The sequence below is a fragment of the Crocuta crocuta genome, unplaced genomic scaffold, assembly GCF_008692635.1.
Source record: "Crocuta crocuta isolate KB4526 unplaced genomic scaffold, BGI_CrCroc_1.0 scaffold253, whole genome shotgun sequence".
NCBI lineage: Eukaryota > Metazoa > Chordata > Mammalia > Carnivora > Hyaenidae > Crocuta > Crocuta crocuta.
The window spans coordinates 2868079-2888560 of NW_027529451.1; the positions used below are offsets into that span (position 1 = coordinate 2868079).

The window sequence follows — 20482 nt, forward strand, 5'->3', positions numbered from 1 at the left end:
GCTGTCAGCAAGGGCCTCCCCCACCATCCCCCAGCTTCTCACGCCCCTTCCCCCCCAGTTTCGGACATGCTGCGGAAAACCCACGCTTGCCTGCGCGCTCCGCGTACCCGCCTTCCTTACCAGCTCAAACAAGCAGGGCTCTCCGTTTGCGGCAGCTGACAGATAATATATAAGCCATTTTAAACCTCATGCCTATGAATCGAGCAACCAGTATAATAAAACACCAGGTTATTTTGTGTTTTATTAACTGCCTCTTCCCTTCAGTTTGCATAATAGTGAGTTAGATTTACATGCCATTAAGACGGCGGTGCATTATTTTTAATAGAAGGGACGACAGGCTTCTCTCCCTCGGCCCGGAGCGTGATGAAGTAAGGCCCGCAGGATGCTGATGAAGGCTGCGTTCACACTCGCTGGGTCGGGGCAATGTCTTTTTTTCCAGATGGATACTCTGTTGTGAAATGATTTCCCGCCGCCAGCGCGCCTCTCTGTCCCTCTCTTCCGTGTCATCTTCCTACAAACTGGATAAACTGCCTATTAAATTTAATTACAGCCCGAACGGCCGCGCATCTTGATCTTCTGTTCCCCCGAGTGTACCGTATTCCACCAAGGTCCTTGAGGAAGGAAGGAAATCAATCTGGTCGCCGCGTGCCTNAAATTTTCCTTTCTGGCTTCCCCCCGTGCCCCCCCGACCCCAGCATTAAAAATGAAAGCTTGTTTTATGGACACCTTGGGCTGATTTTCACTGAGGTGAGGGACTCGAGACTGGGACTCGCAGCATCCTTCCCGGAACTATTGACGTTTGCCAGAGCCCCAAATGCCAGGCCCAGGGAACCTCCCCCGTTCATCGAGGTGGCTCAGTCCTGCGTCTAGAGGCAGCAGCGGCCTCGTGACCAGTTCTGGACCCCAGCCCGGAGAGCCTCAGCCCCTGAATGATAGTCTTCCTGAGACATTTGCAACTAGCAAGGACTGAGAGACACTTCATTCCTCCTTGATTCACTTACCACCTATTTATTGAACCTGTGTCCGCTACGTAGCAGGCAGTATTCTGGACACTGAGGATACAGCCGTGAGAAACGAGACAGGAAGACCCTGTGTAAGTGGACGCTAGTGGGCTAGGAGACAAGTACTGTAAACCACTCAGGATGGGGAGCAGCTGGGGTGCCCGCTGAGGGGGGGGTCCTGTAGTTTTCAGTGGAGTGGGCTAGAGCGGGGCATTTGATCGAAGGCTTGAAGGAAGGAAGGAGGGCATCATGTCAGTAGCTGAGGGAACAGCAGTCCAGGTGGATGGAATGGCCCGTGCAAAGACCCAGAGGCAGGCGCATGCCCACTGTTCAGGGAAGGCAAGAGACCTGTGAGGCTGGGTGCAGTGAGCTGAAGAATAGTGGGAGGACAGGAGGTCGGAGAGCAGAGGCTGGATCGGGAGGGGGGTGAGCAGGGAGACCTTGCAGGCCAGTGAAATGACTTTGGCTCTTGGTATGAAATGAGCGGTCANCAGTAGCTGAGGGAACAGCAGTCCAGGTGGATGGAATGGCCCGTGCAAAGACCCAGAGGCAGGCGCATGCCCACTGTTCAGGGAAGGCAAGAGACCTGTGAGGCTGGGTGCAGTGAGCTGAAGAATAGTGGGAGGACANATCCAGCAGCTCAGTATCATCAGGACAGGACCACTCTTCCTCCCTCTTTCCTTCACTCAGCTTTCCTCTGATCTGGCTTCAGTTTTAGGGAGACCTCTACCTGATAGCCCCTGAAAGCTCCTGGCCACCCACACTGACAGCTTTGTTTCCCAAGTGTTCCAAACAGAGTCTCAGAATTGAGCTTTGCTGGCCTGCTGTCAGTCACTTGCTCTTTTCTGAACCAGTCACTGTGGTCAGGAGGAGGGCCCACTGTGATTGTCANGCGCATGCCCACTGTTCAGGGAAGGCAAGAGACCTGTGAGGCTGGGTGCAGTGAGCTGAAGAATAGTGGGAGGACGGGAGGTCGGAGAGCAGAGGCTGGATCGGGAGGGGGGTGGGCAGGCAGGGAGACCTTGCAGGCCAGTGAAATGACTTTGGCTCTTGGTATGAAATGAGCGGTCAGTGGAGATTTGCAGTAGTGCAGTGGCTTGCTCGGACTTTTGTTTTAAAGGGATCCCGTCCATTTCTTTGATAAGAATAGACTATAAGGCAGCCAGAGTGGAATGAGGGAAGCCAGGGAGGAGGCCATTGCAGTGATCCAGGCAGGAGGGGATGGTGGTGGTACAGGCGGGACCTTTTCTCTACCTCTTGACAGTTGCCCTGGAGGCAGGATGTGAAATTCCTAGACCTAAACTATCTTAGCTATAACTGCACAGTGATCAGAATCCTTCCTGTCATAGGCGGCAGGAACCCAAACTCAAATCAACTTAGATTAAAAAAAAAAAAAAAAAAAAAAACAAGCCAGNTCTTTTCTGAACCAGTCACTGTGGTCAGGAGGAGGGCCCACTGTGATTGTCCAGACCAGAGTCAAGTGCCCTCCCTGCACTTGAGGCAGTTAGACAGCCCTGGCCGAATGCCAAGGGCTCAGAGGGGAGGGAGAAACAGTCCTTGAAATGACCCCAGAGGCAGAAGAGAGGGACGGCCAGAAGGCAAGAATACAAGACAGTCATTCAACTCCATACCAGAGACCCTGCTCTGGCGAGTAGAGGAAGAAAAGTAAAAGAAAATGAAAAAAACCAAAAACCACTTTCTTGGATATGCTTCAGTGTGGTCCTAGCCAGAAGCTGAGACCTTCAGTAACTTCTGGCAAATTCTTAGTGGTGTCCTACGTCCTGTGCATACTCTAAGCATCCTCCTCACTGACTAAATGAGGAAAGTTCGGTTGAGGCTTGTAATGAACCACGGAGGTGGCGAGGACCTGTATGGGGCCTTTGCTGGCCATGTTACCTCTGCTCATGAGGACAGAGGAGAAGACGGTCACTGCTGTTGTCTGAACTCTCCGGCAGTGCCCTTGGCAATTGGCGCTGCTGAGGAAAGGGGTCAGACACCCACCGAGCCCCCAGAACACAGCCGGGACGCTACTGCATCTCATTACAGCCCTTCAGGGCAGCCGCCTCGCTTCCCTCTTTACCTAATGGGAGGACCAAGGCCTCGCTCCCGGAGGGCTCCCCTGTCCCCGGGGCTCAGGAAGACCTGGGAGTCCCTTCCAGCCCTCACCGACAAGCTAGCTCTTCTCTCTGAAAGGCTTTCCCTGTCTCAGGATGAAGCTAACAGCAGCTAGCCCCGTCCTGGCCGGTTAACCGTGGGGTTGGACTAGGGTCAGAGCCCAGGGCCTGCCTGGATGGCTCCTGCTGTGTGACAGGTCCCCAGGGGGTCAGGCGCTCTCAGCTCACCAGGAGAGGAAGCGTGTCTGGTGTGCTCAGCGATTAGACCCTAGCCCCTGGCTGCGCGGACACGGATCCGGAAACGTGGGTGGAACAGAGGCGGGAGCGGGAGAAGAAGGCGAATGCATGAATCAGTGGAGGAGTCAGGTAGATGGAGGAATCCGGCCAGTGGGTGCCCGGAGTCCGACTGAAATCTGCTACTCTAGGGGAATGAGCCGAAGGCTTCCCGCTGATTTCTGCAGCTCCCCTAGGAGCCTGGGACTCCGGGGCCAGAATGAAAGCTGCTGGGAGGTGAGAAGGCTGGTCCCTGCCTGGAGGAGCAGCGGTGCTCTCCTAGGGCTCCCCTCAGGGGGCTGTGTCCTAGCTCTGCGCGCGTCCCCGGAGCCCAGGCTGGCGGTGGGACCTGGCGCACCCCAGGGAAGCGTTCATGTGACCATCACAGCACTGACGTCCGCTAGAGAGTCTGTGCTCTGCTGTTGTCAGAGTAGCATTTTGTTCTCGTTCACACCGTTCCTTGTCCCTTTCTCCTCTCTTACCTTTATTAGGAAAACCTGCAGACACAACGCAGAAGTAGAGGGAAGCAGTGAGACTAGAGTAACGAACACAGTGATCACTCCCCAGCCCATCTTGTTTCATCTTCCAGCCTCGTCACACTGTCTCCCGGTTATATGTTACCCGGAAGTCAGTTACAAGCATGTTATTTGGCCTGTAAATATGATAATGTTCTCAAGGGTGGGAACTGCCACTAACAAAAGCATGGCAGCGGTGTTTTCGTGACATAAAAGTAGCAGCGCCGACATCTCGAGCAGCATCGCATCAGTGCTGTCTCACGTTCCCACCCGTGCGATGTGTGTCAGTGGTTTTAATTTATTTGAATCACACGTCAGCTAAGGCCTATACGTTGTAATTGATAAACCTCCTACTTTTTTAGTCCCCTCCCTGTCCCTACCTAGCCCCTGGACACTTGATCAGCTCCCTCCCACTAGAGTGCTGCTGTTTTCGGGACGTCCTACAAGTGGACCCCTCCTGTGTGTAGGCTTCTGTGTCTGCCGTCTTCCCTCGGCCTGGTGCTTCTGAGGCTCATCCGTGCTGCGCGGCTGTGTGGGTGCTCCCTTTGCTATTCCCGCTGGGCAGAGTGGTGTCCACGATTGACCCATTCACCGGTTCTCAGCATTTAGGTTGAATCGCTTTTAGTCTGCAGGTTTCTCTTTCCATTTCTTTTTATCCCCTTGCAGTGCATTTGTTGAAGAAGCTAATTCACTGGTTTGATGGGGTCTCTAGCATCCTGGGGGCTGACCCTTGCCTCCCACGTAGTTGAGCACATTGCTCTGCTGTGTGCATTTCCTGTGGTTCAGCATAGAGGTCCACTCTGATTGTGGTGTATGTCCTAGGTGGTGCTGTGTGGGTCCATGACCGATGGCCTCTTTTTTTAACTTTTTTTTTTATTTTTGAGAGAGAGAGCACAAGTGGGGGCGGTGCAGCAAGAGAGGGGGACAGAGGATCAGAAGCAGGCTCCCTGCTGGCAGCAGAGAGCCTGATGTGGAGCTCGAACTCATGAACCTCGAGATCATGACGTGACCTGAAGTCGGAGGCTTAACCGACTGAGCCACCCAGGTGCCCCCACCAAGGCCTCTTTGGGCAATGCCCTGAACCCTTGATGCCTCAGGGTTCTAAAATGGCAAGTCTTTATGCCATCATTCCTTCACTTATTAGCTTGTTCCTAGTTCACTTCACTGGTTCCTTCATGTATGTATCCTGTTACTTGATGATCTAGTGGTTCAAGGATACGATATTGAACATTTGAGAAAGAGTCCAAACTAAACTCTCAGCCACCCCAGCAGGAAGCCTCCTGGTCAAGACCAAAGTATGAGCACATGAATCGGAAATATACTACGTTCCTGGCCTTCTGTTGAGCTTTCCAGAAACTTCCCCTGACAGTGTTTTTTGTTTTCCTTCCCTCATAGAATTCCAGTGCTGACCATCGGGTCCGACTGGACTTGGGCCTCTGGGACAAATTCAGTGAACTGGCCACCAAGTGCATTATTAAGATTGTGGAGTTTGCTAAACGTCTGCCAGGCTTCACCGGCTTGACCATCGCAGACCAAATCACCCTGCTGAAGGCCGCCTGCCTGGACATTCTGGTATGTGCCCTTCTGAACTCTTTGGGGGGTGGGGGTGGGAGAGCAGCTTTGAAGACCTCCAGAGGCTCTGTGCCCCAGCCTCTCCTCCTGCACACTGAGCCCCATCTTCCTGCCAGAACCTCAGGTCTGCCGCCAAAGGCTCAGACAGCCCCCCGCGAGTTGGACAGAACCTCCCACCTTCTCAGCCCTGGTGTGGGAGCCCCCACTGCCTGATCTCAGGGAAGGACCCAGCCTGGCTCGGTCACCCTTGCTTGCTCCCCCAAAGCCCCTTCCGTGGGCCAGTCTCATAGATCTTTGAAAAGCCATGAGGCTTCTCCAAGTCGTAAGGACTAGAGGTGGCACACCGGTCAGTGGCCGTGGGAAAATCGCTTCCTTCCATAGGCTTCAGTGTCCCCATCTGTGCAAAAGGAATGAGTCCCTGGGGCCTCTTTCACACTGTGGCTTCTAGAGCCCTAGAGAGGGTAAGGACACTGTCACACCATGTCTTGTTCAGGTCTGCTGGCCGGATACCTACCCTCTGTCTTCCTGGTGGGGATGTTAAGGATGGTGTGATTAATTCTGGCTGGCTTGGTTTTCTTGGGCGGGGAAGCAGCTCCCATTGAAGGCCTCTGTCCTGCCTGCGGGGGAGGGGAGCAGAGTACATGCTGTTGGGCCTCTGGAGCAAGTGGGAGGGAAGGCTGGCCTGCAGGGATGCTTCAGAAAATAGAGAAAGTAAAATTAGCTTTTGAAGTGCTTTAAAAGCATAGATTTCTCTTTTTATTACGTCTTTCATAGCTTTGGGTATAAACGGTTCTGCAAAGCAAATATAGTTACTCACTGTAATTAAACACACAGTCCTGTTCAGGAGGAGAGAAGGCCTCCGTATGAGGCAGTTGTGCGGGAGGTGTGGGTGTTTACGCATCTTTCCGCTCACTGGCTGGACTTCATATGGTGCTTTTTCATCTTATGACATCGGGGGGTCTGGGACGAACCTAGGGACGTTCAGGAAAAAAAACGAACCATCAGAGTAGCATTCACCTGCCACCTCCCCATGCCCTGTAGAGGCTGTAAACCTCTGCTCCTTTGAGCCTCATGCACAACCCCGTCAGCCTGGCTGAGTATGGTGATTCAGCCCATTTTACAGATAAGGAGCTGGAGACTGGGTGAGTCACCCGGGTTGGGTGGGTGATTGCTGGAACCATACCCAAGTTCCACATCTTTTTACCTCAAAGCCATGAGAGGAATAGAAGCATAAAGGTGGGGGGCCACCTGGGTGGCTTAGTCGGTTAAGCGTCCGACTTTCGCTNGTAGAGGCCACTTGAGCCAATCAATAACAAGGTTAATGATGAGCTACTGGAATCCTTAACACCAAAAGGGGTTATGAATGTCACCTAAGCCTCAGGACACCCCCGCGATATTAGTGGAGACTGGAGCTATCAGCACATGGGGAGAGGTGCCCCGAGGCCTCAGCGGCTGAAGGGCCTGGGAGGTGGCATGCAGCAGGTCGGGTCTGCACCCGGTGTGTGGTGGGATTCTGACTCCCCGCATCACACAGCCCACCGGCAGAGCCTGGAGCCTTCCTGATGCGTGGCCTCTGACTGCGCTTTTTTGCTCGTTTCTTAGTCTTCCTCTTGGGTGGCTGCCCGGTGGTGATAGGCTGTGGTTCCCTCACCTCTAGCCCCGTGGGAAACGTCGAAGGAGAAGGATACTTTGAGACACTCCAGTGGAGCATCCTGTTTCTACAACACCCAGTGCTTAATGGTCACGGTGCTTATCCCTCCTTAAAAATCCCTATCCACCTCCAGTAGCCATCTTCCCATGTCCCACCTTTACAATGAAACCTAAGCAGTCCTCTGGTTTGCCTGTGGGTCCAAGAATCAACCCTCAGCCCCTTGGTGGAAATAGGTAGAAAAGGAACCAGTTTGGTTTTTTTTAAGGTTTATTTATTTTTGAGAGAGACAGAGCATGAGTCGGGGAGGGGCAGAGAGAGGAGACCCAGAATCTGAAGCAGGCTCCAGGCTCTGAGCTGTCAGCCCAGAGCCCTATGCAGGGCTCGAACTCACATACTGTGAGATCATGACCTGAGCCAAAGTCAGATGTCCAACCAACTGAGCCACTCAAGTACCCCCCCCCAACTTTTTTTAAGTTTATTTCTTTATTTTGCTAGAGAGAGAGAGGGAGGGAAGGAGGGAGAAGGAGAGCATGAGTGGAGGCGGGGCAGAGAGGGAGAGGGAGAATCCCAAGCAGGCTCTGCACCATGAACAGAGCCTGATACGGGGCTCGAACTCACAAACTATGAGATCATGACCTGAGCCAAAATTAAGAGTTGGACGTTTAACCAACTGAGCCACCCGCGACCCCAGGAACATAGTTTCTATGACCTTTGTCAAGTTACTCAACCTCTCCCAGCCATTTACTTAACAATATAAATCAATGAGGCGTTAACTAAAGTAAAGGTAATTTTTGACCTGGGCTTAAATACAGACATGAATATAAACGCGGGACATGTAGTAGATCTGCGGTCGATGGTGTCGAAATCAGGGACAAACTGTCATAAGTACATGGGGGCGATTTCCGGGACCTCTGTCAACCACCCCTCCCGGGCTCTACAGGCTTGAGGGCTTGGGGTTGGCATAGAGCAGCCGCAGGAGGAGACAGCTCTACCCGGGGAAGGGCAAAGCCCTCCGGTCACATGAGACATAGCAAGAGGAGTACTTATTTGGCCCCGGACAAGAGCTCGTTCCCAAGAATTTGTAGCAAAGGCAGTTAATCACAAGAGCCTGAAAAATGCACAACTTCAAAGAGCATCTTTTGGATGAGAATTTTATCAACCGGCTGAGCCATTTAGAAGAATCTTCTTATCTAAGCCGTTGATGTATGGAGAGAGTGAGACAGAAAGACCAAGAGGACCGACAGACAGACAGACACAGGCCGAAGTTGCTGTCAGCTCCTGGAAAGGAAAGTCACGGTTGTCCTGAGGGTGAGCAGCTCTGGCCCAGCACCGCGCAGTCACAGCCACCACGCATCGGGCTGCATGTGGTCCAAGACCGGCCTCTGTGTCTGACGCAGGGCTGTCTGTTGGGGCCTGTGCTGTAGCTGCGGGGACCTGGATTGATTTATAATCACGAGGTGGGAGCCTCTCAAGATGGAGGTCGGAGGGGGGAGAGTGCCCGTAGCCTGTCCAGCCTGCGGTCCCTGCCTCACCGCCCTCCAGAGGGCTCATCTGTCCCAGCGTCTGTCCATGGGGACCCGCTGGCGTGGAGGCCACAGCCAGGCTGCCGTCAGGGCTGGGGCCCCGCTCTGAGCGTCACGGTTTCCCACGGGGGTCAGGGAGCCCAGAGGACTCTCCTAAGACGGGCCAGATCTTTGAAACCCTTGTGGACAGAAGTTTACCTTCTCACCCCAGAGTCGTGGCGTCCTAAGTCTGTGGTTCAGGACAAGAAAGGGAAGCCCCATAGTGCTCCCTCGGCTGAGCTCTTGCTCATGGTTTCCTTCTTGCTTTTCTGTCCTGTTTCTTCTCGAAACTGCCTCTTCTCTGCAGCTAATTAGGATCAAGTCTCTCTCAACTTAAAAATCATTAAAAAAAAAAAAAACCACCTTTGAGGCTGTCTGGCCTTCCGGTTGCTCGCCCCTCCTCCTCCCTGCTGACCTCCCTCCCTCTTACAGATGCTTACTGAGGCCCTGCCGTGTGCCAGGCACTGTTCTAGGCTCCGATGAATCCCTCCCCTCGTGGAGCTGACCTTGTGTTGGGGGTAGGTGGGTAATACATGAATAGACAAGGTCTTCCGGGGCCACAGAGAAGAACAGGACCGGGATCCAGCCCGGGAGCGACTGGGGTGGGCGGGGGTTGACTTCTGTAGGTGGTTAAGGAAGCAGATGACCTTTGAAGAGACCTGAATGAAGGGCGAGACAGAGCTGGAACAGTCAACAGCACCAGTCAGAGACTGTGGTGTGCGAGTGAGGGGGACCCAGAGGTGTGACTGAAAGGCCCTGGGCCGGGGCGGCTCCCAGCTGAGGAGCGGCGAGGAGGGGACTGCGCCGGGAGGTGCGCCGGAAGTGCGGCGCGTTAGGGGCGTTCGTTGAAGCTGGCAGTGAGCGGGCGAGCGCATGACTTCGGGATCACAAGGGGGGTTCCGGGATATTTGTGCGTCTTCCCCGTGGTGCACCTGGGCGAGCTCCAGCGTGAGGTCTTCCCCGAGGGTCACGCAGGGCCTTCGTGGCGCCTGCCGCCCACCGCTCTCCCTGCCCCGAGGAGACGTTCCCACGCCAGCCGCAGCCGCAGCAGCTTGCTCTGGTGACGCAGAAGTGATGGCCCCACATGACTTCGGAACATCATTTGTGGCTCCTGGGGTGCCGGGCACCATGCGGCTGCACAGCCAGGGAGGGCCGTCCCCACGTGACTCTCGTCCTCCCGCTGCCAGGGGCTCAGCAGGGACGAGGCCCAGCCCGAAGAGGCGCAGGCTCCGGTCCTGGAGCCCACAGCCTGAGCTCAGGCTTCCGCGTTGCTGCCGTCACCCATGCCGCCGCGACGAGGCCCTGTGTCTGACACCTGGCTTTCTCACGCGTGGGTCCAGAGCCATGGCCCTGACCGTCCCCGGAAGTCCCCGCGAGGCGGTCAGCATGGTGGTTAAGGGGGCGGGCTCTGGAGCCAGACTCCCTGGGTTCAAATCCCGGCTCTGCCATGTAGACGCTGCATGAACTGAGGCGGTCGTGGGACCTCTCTACGCCTCCATTATCTGCTCAGTGAAAGGGGTAGACTAGTAGCTCCTCCCTCGTTGAGCTGTTGGGGTAATTAGTTCAGTTAATGCATGTGGAACCCTTAGCTAGTGCCCTGCACGTAGTAAGCGTTTCAAATTAGCATCCTTTAAATTAGATGGTCGCTAATTTGTACTGTGAGCCCTTTACCCACAAGGGCGCGTACGAATACACGCACCCAAGCTGGAGCTGTGCTACCCGGTTTGGCAGCCCCAAGCCACCTGTGGCTGCCGAGGGCCTGAAGTGGGGCTGGTCTGAAGAGCCGTGATTATAAACACAACACTCCATTTCAAGCACTTACTATTTAAAAATGTAAAACACCTCCTTAACGATTTTGTGTATCTACTCGTGTGAAAAATATTTTGAGTATATGCGGTAGCCCAGAAGATACTATTAAACGTAATTCCTCTCGTCTCTCATAACGCATCCCCACGGTGGCTCCTCACGTGCCGGTGTCGCTTCAAGGGGGGCCCGCTCCCAGCACGGGCGTTTCCTCCTCAGGAGAGGCAGGCCGGTGGCAGCTGTCACTGGGGAAAACGTTTTGTTCCAACGAGCTCAGCATCAGAGGTGCCACGTACCGCCGGGGCAGACGCCCTCACAGAGCTGTGTGTGTGCTGCTGTCGTTGTCGCCACTTCAGCGTTCCCACAGGCACTGGAGGAGAGTCAAGTCAGATCAGGATCTGCCCACACGTCGCCAAATGCAATTAGTGCACAGCCTGAGATGCCTGAGCAATTTGAGCTGTTCCCCTTTGCCTGGAAGCTTCGGCAGTCCCTGGCTGCCCCCCTCAGGGGGTTACGAGGTGGGAGAGATTCCGAGGAGGGCGTCCACCTTGTTAATAATTGAACAGATATTCATTAGCCACCTGCTATGTGGACGACACTGCCCTAGATGCTAAAGATACAGCGGGGAGCACGTCAGATAAAGAGCAGCCTCTCTCTAGAAGCTCATCTTCTCCAGGGCCGGGGGTCGCAAGCTCAGAGAGGGCCAGTGCTGCTGGGGAAGAAGGCAGGGCGATGGGGCAGACTGGAGTACTACCCAGCAAGGAAGAAGCACCAGAGCTTCGCGCACTACGACGGGGAATGTCAGATATGATAGGGACTAAGTAAAGGCCAGGCACGGGAGAGAATATAGTGTAGGGTTCCATCTATGTAAAGTTCAAGAACAGGCAAAACCAATCTGTGGGAATCAAGGTCCAAATAATGGCTACTTGTGGGAGCGGATTGGATCAGGAGGGGCCAAGGGAGCCCGTAGGAGTCGGAACTGTCTGTGCCCTTGATCTGGGCGGGGGTACCGTACCTTCAGGGAATACACGCAGCCGTACACTTGAGCCGTGTGCACCCTCAAGGCCAGTATGTTGTGTTCATCATCTACGCTGCATATCAAGTTGCCACAGAACTGAGCAGTGATAAACAAGGAGCGTTATTGTCTCCCAGGGTCCCTGTGGGTTAGGAACGGACTCTGGATCAGGGTCATTCATAAAGTTGCAGGTGAGACACCGGCCAGGGCTTTGTCCTCTGAAGGCATGTCAGGCTGGAAGGGTGGCCGCGGTGGCTCCTACAGCTGCCTGGCAGGTTAGTGCTGGTCACTGCAAGGAAGGCTCAGTTCTTCACCTCGTGGGCCTTTTCGTGGGGCTGCCCAAGTGCTCTTGTGACACGTCAACCAAAAAGGAAACTTAAGAGAGCAATCAAGGAGGAGTCCCCGGTGCCTCGCCTCCTAGGACTTACTCTCCAGAGTCATACCCATTGCTTCTAGTGGATTCTGTGGTAGCATCAAGTCACTGGGTCCTGCCCACACTCAACGGGGCAGAGGAATGAAGCTCTACTCCTTAAAAGGAGTAGTAGCAAAGAATTTGTGGGCGTGTTTTAAAACCACTGCACAGGCTCTACCCCAGTTTTAAAACAATTTTTATATTTCAAAAAATAATGGGGTGATACGATAGAAAGTAATGGGTTTAAGGAAGTGCGTTCACTGTGCTTTGTGAGGAGGGGACATTTGAACTGAGCTCTGACTAGGAAGAAGCATGAAGGTCAAGGGAAAAGCATCAGAGACAGAGGGAACATAACAGCAAGTGCATACGCTTTGCTGCGACATTGAGTTGCTAGAGATTCAGAAAGGCCAGCATGGCAAGTGGAAGAGGAGCGGGGTTGGGGGGGCAGGTGGGGGGCAGGCAGAGGCCACGACGCTGCTGTGGGAAGAAGTTTAAATGTCCTGGATCTAAAATGGCTCAGAGTCATTGGAGGGAGCTTAGCAAGGGCGAGGCCCCCTCTGGTGAACGTTTTGAACTGCGTGCTCTGGGTGTAGGAACGGGCGTGGAGGCCATCACTGGCAGAGAGGCGATGGTGGCTTGGATTAGAGCCGTCCCAGGGATGAGGGGAGTGGGGGACAGGTCCCTTCTCTGTCCCTGGGATCCCACGTGCTCAGATCCTCCCACGGCTCCAACCTCAGACAGTCTGCTCCCAGGGGGCACCCAAAGGCAGTGGCAGGATACTCCGTTGTCCTTGCGGAAGGCACGAAGGCTGGGAGTCCTCCCTGCTCCGAAGAGCGTCAGGCTTGCCCCTCCGCAGAGCTGTGTGCTGCCCATCGGGGCTCTCCGTGGGTGGGTCAGCCTTGCTGGGGCTAATTTTACCCATCTCACGGGACCTGCATGCTCCTCTTTCCAGATGAAATACCTGCGTTTCAAACAAAGGGCGTTTTTTAATACTGGTGAAGCACTTGGTAGTTGCCACTGGCATTCGCCTTTAACAAAATGAAACTCCTTGGTGTGTGTCCAGAGGCAGGCCTGGCCGGAAGCATTGAGGAGGCTGCCCGCTGCCCACTGGGTCGGCCGGGGAAGGGTGGGCGTGGAGGCTCCTCTGATAAAAGAAGACCTTGACCATTCTTCCATCTCAGGCCATGTGCCTTCCTCTCCAGACAACCATTAATACTGGGTTCTGGCTTTGAACTTTTCTAGAGAGAGAGGCAACAGAACATAGTTTCAACACTTTGTTAGAATCTAAACATTTTCCGACTTTTGAGGAGGGTCCCCCTTCAGAATAGAAGAGTTCAAAAGAGAAGTCTGTGTGCTCCCGTTTGGACTTGGATTTCTAAGTGAGCTGTTGACAGCTTGTGGATGCCTACATCTTGGTCTTCTGGTCCTTTCCAGCAAATGCTGGTCTCTCTCATTCTTGCAGGGACAGATGTGGAGCATTCACTTCTTGGCAGCGTGCTACAGCTACAAAGATTTCTTTAGTACCACCTTGATTCCAAACTGGAAAAGCATCTGGATATTTCAGGCCCATAAGTGCCGAGCCTACTCGGCTTTGCCCATCGCGTGATACCTCCCTATGCAGGCATATTTCCTCGTGATCCTCCAGGTGGCTGAAGGGAACACGGGCTGGTGGCTAGGAGTCGGGTGGTCCGCCCTGCCACCATTGCTTGTGTGATCTTGGGCACCCTACTCCCCCCGCCCCAGCCCTGCCACGGCTTTCAGCGGAGCTAAGTTTTATTACGAGTAACTCTTGGTTCCTTCTCTGCTCTGACCCTGGGAACGGCTTCATAGCCCGTCAGCTACTGAGATGAAGTACAACAGGTCAGCCACCCAGGGACCCAGAGGAAATGGCTCAGAGAGGTCCCTGGGCAAATAACTGAAAAGCAAAAATGGCCACCCCGTCCAATGGAGAGGAATCTTTGTAATGTTTTAGTAACCACTCACACTCAGATGCTTTCCAGGTCACTGTACCACGTGACCACATAATAGGAATATTAAGTCTGATGATGTGCCCCTCTCGCCTAAAGTTTGTAAACTTTTCTATTTCCAGACCACATGCCGTGCACTCCTGTATGCAAGGTAGGTCACCATGGATAACTGTTCAGGTTGCACACTGCCCAAAGGCACCCGGCTAAGGAGACAAATGAGGCTAATATCCAAATTAATGCTAGGCCAGATGTCATCTCACCCTGGGCAGCTGAGGGGGGCGTAGTGGCCTGAAGAGAGAGGAACAAGGCCGCCGTGAGGCAGAGGTTAAGAGCACAGGACAGTGGAGTGCTTAGGTGCTGGAGACAGATAGCCTGAAGCAGGTCATGCCATCTTGTAGTTAGGTGACCAAGGACAAGCTATTTATTTGTATTTGTTTCCCTGTCTGTAAATTGGGATGACATAGTCCTAACTCCTGGGTTGATACGGGAATTAAATAATATGTTAACAGCATGGTACTAGCATGTAGTCATGGATCAATAAGACATTAGCTATTTTAAGTTGGGGTGGGAGTGCTAATCCTTCACCTTTGTCCTCTTAGGAGATGTTCTAACCAAGAGTCAGACATTTTTTAATCAACAGCTGTCCCGTGCCCTCACTTCACAGGGCGCCCTCATGCTCTCGTCCAAGGCCGAGTCCAGCATGTGAGAGGAGGGCTGGCTCCTAGCCCAGTCTTCCTGGAGGTTCAGAGAACCCCAGAGCAAAGTCCTAAGAACACGTGACTTTTTCAGTGTGACAGCCCTGCCCCCTGGCTGACTGTGGCCCCGTGGATATGAGGCCTTCGCGGTCACTTAGCTCCTGCACGGGAGCTGTCCTTGCCCCAAACCCCCAGCACTTCCCTGCAGGAGAAAAGACCTGACCTGGTCCTTGCTTTGGGCGTCTCGGGGAGACTATGGAGAGTAGGGAGGGCCAAACTTCAGGGACTCCCTCCTAGCTGGGAGTCCTGTGGCTTTGTCCGAGAGCCGCCCACCCGCACCGCACACGGCCGCATCCCAGGAAGATCGCAGACCCTTCTAGTCACGTCTGTCCTCCTCTCGGCTGACACTACGGTGGAGATTCATGGCGACCACACCCAGTCAAACTGAGCACCAGCATCTGGGAGAAAACGCTCAGCTCCCTCAACCTACTGGGTTATTCACTCCTGTCCAGATGGAATAAATTTGTCTCTCTGCTTCATGCAGCTCTGAGACCTGTTTAGATGGAAAAGTCACACGTGGAAACCTGGTTGGCAGAAAGGCGCCTCACAGTTGTTGGTGTAGAAATGTGCTCCTGGGTGGCCGAGTGTTCTGGAACGCACAGAGCTCCTCACCAGCAGTGAGGGCTGATCGGGCAGCAGGAACACCGGTCAGGGTTGATTGTACACAGAAGGGTGTTTTGGAGTTTACCGTGGCTGAGCGAGGCCCGAAGGCCCAGAGCACGGAGCAGACGACTTCCTGGTAGCGGGGGTGTGGGTGGCCAGCAGAGTTTTCTATCAAGGCCATGCCAGGTGGCATTGGGAGACTGCAGCCTCATGACCAAGGCTGCTCACCTAGGAATCCCAGCCATATTTCTGAGCTTAGTTGAAATGTTGCCTCTTCTGTGTGTGTGTACCCCAGACTCCCTCCCGGTGGTGTCAGTGGATGTCCAGATGCCCAGCGCCTTCCCGGCCCCACCCCTGCTCGTTGTACTCTGCTTGTCTGTGGAGCTGTATGACCAGAGGTGTCATGGAAGAGGGGGCCTAACCTGGGTTTGAACCCAGTGCAGCCACGGGTTAATTGTGTGACATTGGCCATATGGCTTACCCTTGCTGAGCTTTAGCCCCTTATCTGTAATATAGGAATAATAAATACTCAACTCTCGTGAGTTGTTTGAAAGATTGAACATAGGGCCTGAGAACATTTGGCACCTACTAGGCATTTCATGTTAGATATTGCCTTCTGGTTTTTGGTTTTGTTTGTTTGGGTTTTTTGTTTTTTTGTTTTATAGACTGTAAGCTCTTTGAAAAAAATCTTGTTCTTATTTCCAGCACCTGGCACAGTGCCTGGGACATAAGTAGGTACTCAGTGAATGTTTATTCGAGTCAAATGAATTACTTTCAGCACAAGTATTTCTCACAATTCTTCTGTCCTATTTATTCCCTAAATAACGAAGGCCCTTGTTTTGACTTCTGTTCTTATAATGAAAGAGCTGCAGAAGACACGCCACATCCCAAAGGGGGACGCTGTGCCCCATGTGATGCGAGAGGTCCTTGGAAATCCTCGTGACTAGATCTGCTTGATGCTGTCAGAACAAGCTGGCTTTGATGACCCACCAAATATGTGCTTTTTTTTTCCCTTCCAGATTCTTAGAATTTGTACCAGGTATACCCCAGAACAAGACACCATGACTTTCTCAGATGGCCTTACCCTAAATCGAACTCAGATGCACAATGCTGGATTTGGTCCTCTGACTGACCTTGTGTTCACCTTTGCCAACCAGCTCCTGCCTTTGGAAATGGATGACACAGAAACAGGCCTTCTCAGTGCCATCTGCTTAATCTGTGGAGGTACCGACTACCTAGAAAACCCTCATGAGACTCCATGAAGAACAAGGGTGCACTTGTCATTTGTGGGAAATTCCCATCTCCATTGTGGAGTTATTTTGCATGAAAAAAAGACTGTGAATGAATAGCCAGGCAGGCATGCTTGGGGTTTGTTGCATTTTTCCATACTGTTATAAATTAAAGAAAGGTATTTGGGATCCTGTTGCTCCAAAATACCAATATCTCTCCAGTTGCCACAGGTATTATTTTAAAGGTAGGATCAGATCGTTGTAAGATAAATTGCCCAGGGACATGTTAATGATAATGCAGGGGACTCAAACGTGCCGTTTGCTAACTTAGCAGCTGGGACTACAAGTCATTGGGTTGCCTCCCCCTCCCTCCCCAACGCCCAAACCTTGAAGGGCTAGGAGAAAATACGGCTTTCTTCTTCTTCGTACTTCTCCTGGCTTCCAGGAGGTTGAATCAGAAGTGGTTACAAAGTAATGGCTTTAATTACCGGGCCTGTTTACCTTGCTTTTACCACCATCCCGCTCAAGGCTTGTTTGAATTCAGTTCCGTAGTGACACCTTCTGGTCACAAGAAGTAATTCTTTCCCTGGAGCAAAAGCAACCAAGGCATCAAAATGTGCTTTTGACCAGCAAGAGGGACTATTTCCAAGGATCACTGCCTCAAGCAGTTAGTTCCCTGTATCTTCAAACTTGTGTGTGTGGCTGAGTCCATCAAATTAATCAAGTCATAATATACTAGGAACAAGGAAAAACACGCTCACCTGGCGAGTGCGTGGCTCTCTGTCCTGATACTAATTATTTAATCCTTTATTCCCGCTCTCTAGACCGCCAGGACCTTGAGGAACCAACAAAAGTAGATAAGCTACAAGAGCCGCTGCTGGAGGCACTGAAAATTTATATCCGAAAGAGAAGACCCAGCAAGCCCCACATGTTTCCAAAGATCTTAATGAAAATCACAGATCTCCGCAGCATCAGTGCGAAAGGTAGGCCCTGGGAGTCCCCGTTGTATTCGCGAAGAGGTCCTGACCTGTGGTTAAACTGATGTGTTCACTCGATGTTTGATAACAGCTGCCTTGTTTTGTCGTTCTGGGATTCATTTCTTATGGAAATCAAAGGGAATTCAGTATTCACCCTTAAAAAAAAGAAAAACCCTCAAATCTTACCCTACTCAATGATCTTAATAGATTGAGTTTATAACTCAGATTACTAAGTGAACAGAAAACCTGTGTTCAAGAAAGTGTATGACAGGCTTTTTCATTTCATTCCTCTACACATATGCTCCGGTTGATAGAAACTTGACTCCGGTTTTTCCTAACCATCCAAACCTCAGGAAAATGAACAGTACTTAGGGCAGTTGTTACTGGTGAAGCTTCTCTCTGAATCAGCGTCACCAGTGCTCTCTCGTGTATGGGCAGATTTCCTTCCGCACACTTCTCAGCAAAGGAACTCCTGCCTCCCTGGGAGGTATAAACATTCTTTGCCTAGGGAGTTTCAGTTTGTGTGGCAACTCGAGCAGTTACAGAAGTGCCAGAGGCCACCTCAGTTGAGTGCTAGCGTGGGGGTTTTCTGTGTAGAGAGAGAAGTCAGCAGTACCCCCGGTACCGAGCCTGCTGTTGTCCTCCTTCCCCATTAGCGTGCTCGGTCCCTGAAGACTGAGCCAAGGAACAAACTCTGCCTTTCACAAAGTGCTTAAAAAACACAGCGAACTTGAACGAGAAGTCTTGATTCTTGAGCTACTTCCAAGAGGTTTCCTCAACGAGCCACTCCTGAGCTCATCCCTAGCCTGGGGTTCAGAGTCTCTGCAAACAGCAGATACCAGCGCTCGGCCATTAGAATTATGAGGTCTTTGATTTTAAAAACAATGAGGCTGTTTAACTTAATACTGTCATTCTCTAGATCTAGCTAGACCGGTGCTAATAGAATTTACTGTGATTATGGAAATACTCTATGATCTGCATTATCCAATACAAGTAGCCACCAGCCACACGTGGCTCTCGAGCACTTAAAAAGTGGCTAATGCAATTGAGGCGCTGTTTTTCCTAATTGTAATTTGGCGAATTTAAATTTAAATCGCCGCACGTGGCTAGTGCCTATTGTACTGGACAGTGCGGTGCTGCATCAAGTTGACCAACGCTGCACATTTGTTACTTCTCGCTTCCTTCATTTGTGGGTAACCCGTATCCTCTGAAACTGTCTCATTTGAAGATACACTTTCTGGTCTTTTATCAAGAACTTCTCTTTGTAAGTTATGTTAAGTAAATATATATTGATATTGTTTCCTGCAACCAACTCGGGCATGGAATCATCAAATTTAATCAAGTCACCGCATCGGTGCCGTTCTTCTGTAGATGGAGTAAAGTATTCAAACGTTGTGCAATTAGGGGAGCCTCTGGGAGGCACGGGGAGCACGGTTTTCACCCTCGGTAAAAGTAGGTGAAAAGTTGATTCCGAGGTCTTCGGCTTCACTCCTGGTCTCTACGAGATTTCTATTCTCTCTTTAAAAGGTGCAGAACGTGTCATTACCTTGAAAATGGAAATTCCTGGATCAATGCCGCCTCTCATTCAGGAAATGCTGGAGAATTCTGAAGGACATGAACCCTTGACCCCCAGTTCGAGTGGGAACCCCGCGGAGCACAGTCCCAGCATCTCGCCCAGCTCAGTGGAAAACAGCGGGGTCAGTCAGTCCCCGCTGGTGCAATGAGACGCTTTCCAGCCACTTCCAACATTCCCCAGTACCTTCAGTTCCGGGATTTAAACCGCAAGGAAGAAACATTTTTACTGCTGCTTAGTTTTTGGACTGAAAATCTATTAAAACTCAAGAAGGACCAAGAAGTTTTCATATGTATCAATCAATATTTACTCCTCACTGTCTAACTTACCTAGAAATGCAGACTTTTTAAATTCTAAAAATCAGCCATTTCGTGCAACCAGAAACTAGTTAAAAGCTTCTATTTTCCTCTTTGAACACTCAAGATTGCATGGCAAAGACCCAGTCGAAGTGATTTACCCCGGTTAAGTTTCTGAAGACTTTGTACATACAGAAGTACGGCTCTGTTCTTTCTATACTGTATGTTTGGTGCTTTCCTTTTGCCTCGCATACTCAAAATCACCAAGACACCAAGGTTGTGAAACAGACTACTGTACGCGTCCAGCTAAGAAAGGCTCAAAAAAAATAAATAACTGTCTTGCTTTCACAGAGTAATCAGGACATCAAGGTAAGGAAAGGGGACTGTTGTACAGTATGACAAGATAAAGCTAGAGATGATTCTGATTTAGTTAGTACAGAAGCTTGTCCTTGCTCTCTTTGACGCTCTCAAACTGCGTCTATTTCATGTTGCCCAGTAAAAAGATACAAATTCGCTGCTCTAGCAGAAGAGAATTCTGTATCCGTGTAACTGCCAGTTCAGTTAATCGGATGTCATTTGTTCAATTGTTAATGTCACTTTAACAGTGGTTTATCTTAATGACATAACTACACAATTTTTTTAAAGATACGTTTTTACAGTAATGGTAGCCTCCAAGGCACACTTTTCAGTGTTAAGAAGTTTTTGTTTACTTGTTCACAAGCCATTAGGGAAATTTCATGGGATAATTAGCAGACTGGTCTACCACCAACACCATGTAACTCCAGGGTCCTTCCGCATTCATGCCTGGTATTGAGGCGGTTGTTCCTAACCTCCTCGTTGCCCAGGGCCTAATATGAACTCCCAAAGGCATGGACAGAGAATCTGCATCCTTTGACCTTGTTCAATCACTATGAAGCAGAGTGAAAGCTGTGGTAGAGTGGTTAACAGATACAAGTGTCAGTTTCTTAGTTCTCATTTAAGCACTAGTGGAATATTTTTTTTTTTTTTTTGATATATTAGCAAGTCTGTGATGTACTTTCACTGGCTCTGTTTGTACATTGAGATTGTTTAACAATGCTTTCTATGTTCATATACTGTTTACCTTTTTCCATGGAGTCTCCTGGCAAAGAATAAAATATATTTATTTTAAAGAGTGGGAGCTTT

At 51.4% G+C, this 20482-nt stretch overlaps 1 protein-coding gene and 1 long non-coding RNA gene across 3 annotated transcripts in view; one reads left to right on the plus strand and one right to left on the minus strand.

Moving 5' to 3' along the window:
- Positions 1-20438, plus strand: part of RARB (retinoic acid receptor beta) — a 396214-nt gene extending 375776 nt beyond the window's left edge. For both annotated transcript variants that reach the window (XM_077760724.1, XM_077760725.1), the window contains exons 5-8: positions 5299-5475; positions 16263-16467; positions 17297-17455; positions 18977-20438. In XM_077760724.1, the coding sequence (XP_077616850.1) occupies positions 5299-5475; positions 16263-16467; positions 17297-17455; positions 18977-19173 (738 nt within the window). In that variant the 3' untranslated portion in view covers positions 19174-20438. The remainder of the gene's footprint in view (positions 1-5298; positions 5476-16262; positions 16468-17296; positions 17456-18976) is intronic.
- Positions 6245-9496, minus strand: LOC144228812 (uncharacterized). The gene is made up of 3 exons (XR_013334276.1): positions 9119-9496; positions 8848-9020; positions 6245-6446 (listed from the first exon to the last, which is right to left on the minus strand). It is a non-coding gene; the product is annotated as an uncharacterized LOC144228812 (long non-coding RNA).
- Positions 20439-20482: the final 44 nt, after the last annotated feature.